Source organism: Squalius cephalus (genome assembly GCF_949319135.1).
Source record: "Squalius cephalus genome assembly, chromosome: 8".
Taxonomy (NCBI): Eukaryota; Metazoa; Chordata; class Actinopteri; order Cypriniformes; family Leuciscidae; genus Squalius; species Squalius cephalus.
In genome coordinates this window covers 40,732,051-40,742,288 of record NC_137129.1, presented here as the reverse complement: position 1 = coordinate 40,742,288, position 10,238 = coordinate 40,732,051, and the positions used below count along the sequence as shown (strand labels likewise).

General features: G+C 36.0%; 1 protein-coding gene across 1 annotated transcript; it reads right to left on the bottom strand.

The window, feature by feature from the left end:
- Window positions 1–1,198: 1,198 nt before the first annotated feature.
- On the bottom strand, window positions 1,199–9,767 carry znrf2a (zinc and ring finger 2a). Its single transcript, XM_079879651.1, has 5 exons — window positions 9,294–9,767; window positions 3,738–3,836; window positions 3,377–3,482; window positions 2,026–2,094; window positions 1,199–1,874 (listed from the first exon to the last, which is right to left on the bottom strand). The coding sequence occupies exons 1-5, from the start codon at window positions 9,568–9,570 to the stop codon at window positions 1,862–1,864; spliced, it is 564 nt and encodes a 187-aa protein (XP_079735777.1). The 5' UTR covers window positions 9,571–9,767; the 3' UTR covers window positions 1,199–1,861.
- Window positions 9,768–10,238: the final 471 nt, after the last annotated feature.

Sequence of the window (10,238 nt, the reverse complement as noted above, 5' to 3'; positions counted from 1 at the left end):
TGGCCACCTCTCTCCCCACTCTTCACTCCCCGGGTCCCCTCCCCCTGGAGTTGTGTGTGGATGCATGGCGCGCACGGCGTTGACAAAGGGTTCCCGTAGCGTAAGTTCCTTACGCAATACGAGAGAACCTCTCGTAAGAGAACGATACTCGGTTACTCACGTAACCTCGGTTCTCTCTAGAGAGGGAACGAGTATTGCGTTCCCTGCCGTGCTTGCGCCTCGAGCTCATGTCGCTTCATTCGACAGAAACCAGAGAATTAAGCCTCCGAGCCCTGTTTTTATACGCTCTGACGCCGCCCCTTCTGGCGGGCTGTGACGCGCGAGGGCGCGCGCACCCTGATTGGGCGTGACGTCACGCAGGGCTCACTGGTAGGCTTAAGCAGTTGCCGCGCGGCAGCCAATGAGCACGCAGTATTGCCCGCTCTAGCTCTGCTGTGCTGCCTGCTGCACTGCGTTGACAAATTATGAAAAATTAAGGATAATTTTTTGGCTTCAGTATCTCGAGAAAAGATGACTTTTCCCATAGCGTAAGTTCCTTACGCAATACTCGTTCCCTCTCTAGAGAGAACCGAGGTTACGTGAGTAACCGAGTATCGTTACTTTCGTCAGTTGCGGCTCGTTGAGAAATATTATTATTAGGGAATTCCTCAAGTGGAATGGATTTGACTGATGGCGCTCTGAAAAGGCGCATGCAAAACACAATTAATCTATTTCACTTTCGTTGCTTGCAGCAAGATAAAAACCAGTTTGGCCTCAAGATAACATTACAGCTCAATCCAGTTCACACAGTAGCGGTTATGAGAAATACTAGACTAACTCACCAGTTTTGATAAGCAATCAATCATTTAAATATTCAACATTATAAGTATGTTCATGTAGGCTAGTCATAGAATGGGGATGATAAAGACAAGTTTAGGGGATTAGTAGTGTGACAAATGCGTTTTTTTAACAGTGAATGTTTTGGTAGGGGTTTTCTTGGAACTGGCAGGTTTAGCAGAGCTCTTGGGCTGGAAATTGGGCGTGAGATTCAAAACACTACATTCCAGTACAACAAGCTAGATGGTCTTCTCGTTTGATGTTTTGAATTTTTTTCCAACCACCCTGCATCATTTTGCCGAGACCTGTGAAATTATGTCAAAACAGCGATACAGAAACGGATAGAATATTCACTCAAACACAAAGCAGAACAGGACAGACATCTGTACATCCCAGAGCCCTTTTAATGATTAATTTATGCTTGAAGAGATAACTCATGGGAATGTAATTGAAATTATTATATATTAGGCTATTTTGTTATATACAGCAACATTGGGAAAAAATTAACAGCACATATCAGTACTAAACACACAAATAACCATTAAAAGATCAATTTCTTGTAAAAGTAATTAAAAAAATTAAAAGTGTACAAAAATTGTATTAATCTTTCATGTTGTTGGTTTTCCTGACATTCTTTCATTCCTCTTCTTCTATAGTTGTGTCTTTTCTATAAAAACAAAAATCTTCCTTTGGATAACAACAGTTTACCAGAAAGATCTGTTGAAAAACATACATGCTATCATGTGGTTATTGATCATGAAACCATTGAAACCACCGTTTCTGCAGTAATAAACACATAAAGCAGTAATACTGTAGTCCACCAGCTGATCTCTGAAGAGCGTCATGGGTTTACTGGGATTACTGTTAACAGCGTTCAGGTCCAATAATAGAACTGTGTAAAGTAAATTACGCATGATTTCATGTAGATTTGGCACTGCAGGTTTTAGGTCCATATTAAAGGTCTCAGATGGTAATGGATTCATCATCTAGTGTCAAAGCTGCTCAGATCCTGGAGAAAATATCAGATCTTTTCTGCTGCTCTTCTTTACTGGAAATATCTGCAGGAGTACAAACACACAGTTTTGTGTGGAATATGGTATGAAACAATAACATTTTTATTAATGAGCTTATATATGATAGTTATGAGAACTAAAACTTTGGATTTGTATAATCTGAAATCACTTCAGTGTAAAGTGTGTAACATCTGACCTGTTTGAATGTAAATCTGTGGGATGTTCTGGACACGACCTGTTGACCTCAAACCATTCATCGATACACCTGCAGGAGCATAAGATGAGATGATTTCCACAGACACAGACGACAGCATGTACAGTATGTGTGTGTATGATGGGGGGGTTTGAGTTTGGGGGCTCCGACCCCCTAAATAAGACTTTAAACCCCCTGAAGGACATCAAAACAAGATGTGTGTCTTTAAGGCGGGGTCTGCCCTTTTAATAGTGGAAACTAAATAATTCACATAGCTATGTATCTAAAATCATACTAATAATATTAATATAAATAAATATAAATTTGACCGCCCCTAAAATGGGTCATACCATTGGCAATGCATGATCATGTTGAGCAGGACAAAATGCGGGGAATACAGCACATTCAACCAGAGGAATACAAGTGAGACAGTAAGATACAGTAAGTGTTCAAGAGATACATTTTTCTGGGGGAAAAAAGTGTTTTTAATCTAAATATAAGTGTATTCCATGGATTTCCCACACAGTTCATCAAAATGACATGTTTATTTTGTGAAATGGTGGTTTACCTATAGGTTTACGTTTTGCGTGTGAATGAATCATAAATGATAAAATACTGTTAATTAAAATAGCACTCTGAATTTTAAAATAAAATGTCTATGTCCTTAACAATAGAAACAGTTAACTATGTGAGAGTGTTCTTTCTTGATCATCCTTTATCAGTGAAATGGTTAGAAACCACTTTATTATAATTTTACATTCTGAGATGGTGTATCAAAGAAAAAAATTTTTTTTTAAACATTTTCTTTTGTTGTTTTTTAAATTTTACATACCAATATTATATCACTGTGTAAGAAGCAAATCTTCACTACTCACAAATACAGGCTGCTGCTGTATTTGATCCAAGATCTGATTTATCCGTGTACAGTTTATTTTAGTAATAAATTGAAAGTAAATGCAGTGGCCTTTTTATATTTAAATAACAGACCTTTTTTGCACTAATATTTCATTTAACACTTGTTGATGTCATGAGTAAGAGAACAGCAATAGACATAAGGCAGTGTTTTACTACGGTAAACTGCCTGCTGTTTTGGCCAATACTTAGTTTCCTATGTACAATGTTTTGAAGACGTATAGATGAAACTTTTCTGCAGTTTTAAAAGCTATTGTGTACAGTGCATAATGTTTTTCCTTGGTGATTAACTGCATATTTTTGTTGAATAAATTAGATCTATTTGAATTAAATTTGATTAACTAGGTTAATGCATGCATTAGCCTACATAAACTATGTAAACTGAAAAAAAGTCAATGTATAACTCACACAATGTAACTTTGTTAGTAAATGTTTCTCATACCCTTTGTGGTAGATGCAGAGACAGGGCAGTCGAGCGATGGTGTCGCCCTGAACCATGTCATCCAGACATATCGCACACTCACCAGAGTCCTGGGATAAAACATCCTCTACAGAGAGATAAACATGACAACATCACTATCACACAGCATCACTATCACACAACATCACTATCAGCATCAGAGAAGCTGAGAGCAGCAGGAGTCAGATGAGGACACATGAGGGCGCTCTTAACAACTAAACAATGAGCTTTAACACAGACTGTGGAGGACAGAAACAAGCCAGTCCAGCATGAAATATGATTAAGTAAACAGGTCAATGATATATACATATATATATAGTGTGACAGTGAAGGTTTTTCTCACCATTATAATTGAGTCTGTGTTTGGAAAAACACATGGGCAAGTGAACATCTATTTCATCAGAGGAGACAAACTTTGAGCAGATGGGACAGTCAAATCCAACTGAAACAAACAGAACAGACAAAACTCATTCTTGACCATTGTCATGTTTGTATGATTGATGTCCTCCAGATTATAGGTCAGCTGAAAGATAACAAAACCTATTTATTTACTTCCTCTCAGTGAACAGCAATTATAAGATTACATGGCCATAAAAAGCCATTTTGGAAATGTTGTAATCTTGTCTGAGTCAATTTACTGTAATGTGCATCACTGGGTTATCAACACAATATGAACAATATCTGATACATAAAATCCACAACACGTGCTTGAGCTGCACATGGCTGAATGACTGTAAAGCAGGATTTCAAATGAACTTATTATAAAGTTATAAAGTTCATTATGATTACAATGAAACCTCAGCACTCAGCAGACAAAGGTCTTATCTAGGGGTGTAACGATACACTCATGTCATGACACGATACAATCACGAAACATTTAAGGCAAAATAAACTTCTGTTTTTTGTTATTATTAGTTCCAAGACATAAAAAGTTAACAAAAACATACTGTTGATTAAAATGCTAAATTTGGTATTCGGCTACATCAGGGGTGGACTCCTGATCCTCAATGTTCAGGGCAATATGACACCAGAATAAAAACATTCATGATTCTGAAGCTGAAAATACAGAATTATGTTAGACACATATACGTTAGATCACTCACTACATATTTAAAATAACGCAGGCCACTTTTACAGGTAAAATAAGACATTTGGCATTATCAGGACACACATATATCCCCCTATTGCATTATTATACCTCATTTTCAACATTATAAGTAGTTTATTGTCATTGAAACTCAGTAAACTTAATTTTTTTTCTCATGCAATACACTCACGCTTTCAATACAAGCATTCGTTGGATCTCTGTGTATAAAAGACTGTGTATAATTCTGTGCATGAAAGACCCAATATACACATCAAGATATGCTTATAAATTATGCAACAGAACACAATACAGAGAATTAATCATATCATTAATTATAATGCATTTCTGATGTGCATGCACAGTAAATCTGAGCACTACACAAAAGTAACAAATTCAGTACATTTTGTAGAGATTTGCAGCAGTTTTGATAGTTTAACTCGTGTGTTGAACATGTTTGCCGCTTCTTTGCAAGACTCGGGCTTAAGTGAGAAATCATTTATGCATTGACCTGTAAATCACTAACTAGATAAGCAAGCAAGTGTTATTACTGAGAGAGTCTAAACTCTTGTGAGTGCTGGGTTACAACACACACACACATATCTTTTTGAGGACATTCATTGATATAATGCAATCCCTAGCCCCTTACCCTTACCTTAAACATCACAACTAAGTGCCTAACCCTTAACCTATTGCTAACCTTAACCCTAAAACCAAGTCTTAACCCTCAAATAGCCCTTTAGGAGTGACAGAAAGTGAGGAACGGCCAAAAGGTTCCTCACTTCAATGGTCTAAAATTCAAACTGGTCCTTATAAAGGTAACTGTACAAGTACACACACACACACACACACACGTTTATCATGCACTGACAAAACAAAAAAACAGGTCAGCTGTGTATTCAAGGGAAGGCGTCTTCAGACACACAGCGGTATCTCAAGACTGATTACAGACACAAACACACTTAACAGGAAGTTGATCTATAAGACAGCTGTGTGTGTTTTTGTGTTTAGCCTAGAGGAATCAAGGTCTACAGGGGAACTTTATGCTGATGTTTGGGGTTAAAGGTCAAATTGAAACACATGCCTCAGTTATGATGGCAAAGGTTGCTTAAGGATCATTGCTGTCCAAACAACACTGTCTAGTGTCGGGCTGTGTATTGACACGAATTTCACGATTCAATTCGATTTTGATTCACAAGATTGCGATTTGATTCAGTTCCGATCTCGATTTAATTTTATTTAAAGTTGATTGATTTGGATATATACCAGGTACAGTACATGTACAGTACAGGAAAAAAAACTCTCTCTCAACATATGCTGTAATTATAAAGAGTTTAATATTAATATTATAACTATAATATTAATGCTAAATTCAATTCAGTAACCACTCTACAAAATCGTCTCAAACAGAAACTTAAAATAAGTAAAATATATATTTATTTTCATCAAATTAATAGTTAATAATTGCAAAAAAATGTATTTGGTGCACTTAAAAAAACAATGGCAAGTGCTGAACTCCCATCAAGTCAGTCACAACAATAGTTTGCGTTATTATGTTTTTTATGGGTAATCTGCATGCAGCACAAATTTTTTAATTTTTTTTATTGAGTTGTTCAGGTTGGTCTTCTGCAAGAACCACCATACAATCAGATAACACCAAAACCTGTCATGTTCTTCTTAAGAAAAAAAACTCTTTAAGGTGAAGTATGTAGTTTCTGCAACACTAGTGGCACCTATAACAAAAATAAAGCATATTAATAAAGCCTTCCACAACTCAAACATCACAAACACAGCTCTTACAGGTGCTTGTTAAGGCATGTCAAGTAAAAGTAGGCTTCAATAAAAGGTCCAACATATTAGTAATACTTCTGTGTTGATATGTGTAATGAGGAAACAAGTGAATAGACTAACCATGAATGGTACACTATTAGTAGTCAATGAACAATTAGTCTTGTGTAGCCAGAGCTTCCGACTGACAGCAGAAGGTCTGGACTCCATAGCAGCCCAGAGGCCGTCTGACTGACAGGTAAAGCAACCAATCACAGTTCGTTGTGTTCTGCGTCATGTTTAGGGCGCTAAAAATGTAACGTGTAAAATGTAACGATGTCTGTACAATTACATACCGGTGTGTAAATCTCTTGGACGTATTTTAAAGAGTCTATGCTGCAAACTTTTCATACTTCACATACTTTAGAAAATTCAGCGTTTAGTTGATCTTGATAAGCGCTCATTGTCACAGTTGTAAACACGATGGCTTTCTTCTTCCATAAGGGGGTTTGGCATCACGGCATCTTTGTTTTCAGGCGACCGTTAAAGAACGTGACACACGTCTCCTGGAAATCCTGAAGAAATTAACCAATCAGATCACGACTTCGAAACTCCTGAAGTTTTTTCCAATTTTGTGTGCCATATGCACTAGACTTTCAGTGAGTGAGACGTCTGAGGTTGAGACGAATGAACAGTAAACTGGGTTAAGAGAATGCATTTTAACATAAAAAAAATATCTTACATACTTTTAACCTTTAAAAATTTGAGAATTTTTCAAGAATTGCACTTAGGAACATAAGTGCAGAAAGAATTCAAAGAATTTACCTTAAGCGACTCAAGATTTTCGTGAATCTGGCACCAGATCAGATATTTTGCACAGTATTTACTCAAAATGCATAAAAATGAATTAGGCTGGTTAGGCAAGGCTGCAAGTAGATTTTGAAGGCAATGCTATTATGTTAGGTGGTCAGCAACAATATTTTGGCTGAATTAACTACAAGATTAAAAAAAAAAAAAAAAAAAAACGATCCAATTTAGTTCATGCACATTCTGTTTGGGTTCTGTAATTTTGCTATTGTCTAAATTTTTCATTTCTTTTTTAAATCACTTTAAGCTCATGATCTGAACTGACAACACACACAGTAACACATATTATTGACAGAGGACACATGACACACACATGCCTCCTGCACTTTGACCTTCACACTCTAATTTGACACATAAAGTGCAGAAGAATGGCGCTTCAGTCTTTGCTGTAAATACACCATTTGTAGGTTGATTTTCTGAAAGTAAAAGTGTCTTTATCAGGTTAGTGTGCTGAAAGTGTCAGTGTTCGGGAAACCAGACAACCAGACGTTTTTTCATTTCTGTTTGATGCTGCAATTACAATAGCGAAAATAAATAAATAAATAATAATCTTCTAAAAATGACTTTATAGAAAAATAGGTACTTTATAGGTTAGACTGTGCCTCACAAATCAAAAAGCTGGCAACCAAACACTTGATCGCAGTTACTTCCAACACGACTCATAAAGAAGGATTTCAACAGGAACTATGGCTCGTAAATGTCTAGTTAACAAATACAATAACTGTCAAATAATGGACAGCAATGCATTACTGTACATGACTGATGCAGATTCTCTCACGTTCATGTGTGTTTGTTCCCAATCAGTAAAAATTCCCTCTGATTCTAATCAATCTGACCTACTATCAAGAAATTGACGGGAAAATTCATTAATGATTTATTTAATATGCTCTGTCATTATCAGATTATATTAAATAACCATTGTAACCTTCTACTTAACACAATAAAGGTTTGATATCTATTGCCACTCAAAGGTCACAAAAATATTACATTTTATAGTTATATTTTATAGTTAGGACCTTTTTGACCCAACCTTAATCTGAACAGGCAAACCTTTTAGCAAAGTAATAATTTATTTCATTTTCATAATATAGTATATATTTCAAAGTCATTCAGCCAACATAAACACATCAGCAATAATAAAGAAATATGCTCCATCCATTTCCATGTTCTCTAATTATTGAATGAGGAAGTGTCTGTGTTTATCGTTACCATAACAAATCCACAACAAAAGTCAGCATTCAGTTCTGCTCTAGATCACAGACTGTTCAAAACAAGATGTACAGACGCCATGAAACATTCAGTCAAGCAAAGGTAGTCTTGTAAAACTGTAAAACATGTATAAGAAATCTCTATCCTACATTATAAAATACATATTTTAATGACCTACCTATGATAAACTCCTATAAAAGGGTCAATAAGATACGTTATATTATAATGCATTTGTGATTATGGCACTGGATACAATAAGCAATCACATAATACCAATAAGGTATTATAATATAATATAGTATAATATAATATAATACAGTATATACTGTATATATATTTTTTCTATGTAAAAGTAATGCATACATGCTGGCATCATTAAATGACCATATCATAATCACATATCACTATGACCTAATGATAAGGTTGATAAGCCACATTATAATATATAACAATACATCCATGACTTTGTGAATATAATTAATTCATCATAAAATGTCAACAAGATCAATTATAATATTTTAATGCATATGACTGATTATAAACAAGTTTAATAACCATATTAGGCCAATAAGAGACAATTGATGTCATTGCACAACCAAATCATAATCAAAACCAATGGTCAATAAGCTACATTATAATATGTCATAGGGTGAATTCAGACAATTTTTGCCATTGAAATGACTGGGAAAAGTGTCCCAATCAACCTGAATTTACCCCTATATGAACTTGTAATTATGATGAGCTCAAGCATTAAATCATATAAGGTCAAAAAGATTCATATTATAATGCTTATAAGTATTCGCTCCGTTATATATTAAAAAAATATTATAATGAATATCAATACATTATTAATATATTTGGCATATTTTTGCATACATTATTTATATGATATATATGTATTGATATTCATTAAATATTTGTTTTTAAATCATACATGTTATTGCATTTGAGTGTTATAATGGCAGCTCTTACCGCCCAGCATGTGAGGCGTCAGGTGTGCAGGTAAAGAGCCGATCATCAGTGTTCTCTGTCCGTCAGTCTCATCTCTCCGGCCGCTGGTGGGTATAATCGCGCTCTGGGTGAATGGCCCGGGTCTGTGTGATGAATACTGGACCCGTTCCCCGATCTGACCCGTCGAACCGCCCGCGTAATAGCGCAACACTGCAGCTCGCTCGTTCCCGTTCACATCGGACCCGGAGAAAGACCTGACCCGGACACCCACTGACGGACTGCTCTGTTTCGGACCCATCCTTTATATAATATCAGTCTTTAAAACTCCTAGAAGCCACGAACTGAACCTGCAGCCTCAAAATATCGATAAGCAAAAACCTATAAACGCAAAATATGCATTAAACGCTCTTATCGAGCGAAGCCCAAAGAACTTTTCACACTTCCCGAAGCAGATGTGAGCAAATCCAGTCGAGCACACCGCAAACTAACTCAAACAGAGTGATGTCAAGATCACGTGATTCGCTGCTGCTTCCTCCTGCATGGTTGCCTCCCCTTTTCTCACTGGTTTTGCAATATTATTACTGCTTTCCTAATAACTGTTTTTCCTTTTTCTCTGCTAATCTGAAGTTCTCTATTACATTTCAATGAAATCTTTAGATGCTTATCTACAACTTCATTACCTTCTTCTCCAACATGCAGGAACCCAGAAATGAAATATTACTATGTTATTTACGTAACTTTATCTATTTCAAAAATTCTAGAATTATGTCTTGGCTGAATTGTCCAGACTGAGAAGCTGAGCATATAACTCCCTTCTCCGAGAGCCAATCTGAAGCTTTTTTCTAATAATTATTAAATATTGTGGAATAAATGCTGCTGCACCTATTCTTCTGATCCTTTAAGCGTCTGTAAAGAGATTTGTCATTTTACTATATTTCTACTCAGTGTAGTCTTTAATGCCTAGCC

What these genes read in the sequence shown, in the direction of transcription:
- znrf2a (XM_079879651.1), bottom strand. Translation starts at nt 9,570, where the DNA reads ATGGGTCCGAAACAGAGCAGTCCGTCAGTGGGTGTCCGGGTCAGGTCT. An exon ending in GACGCCTCACATGCTGGGCG is followed by an intron (nt 3,837 to 9,293) that starts GTAAGAGCTGCC and finishes TGTTTGTTTCAG; the next exon opens with TTGGATTTGACTGTCCCATC. An exon ending in ACACAGACTCAATTATAATG is followed by an intron (nt 3,483 to 3,737) that starts GTGAGAAAAACC and finishes ATCTCTCTGTAG; the next exon opens with AGGATGTTTTATCCCAGGAC.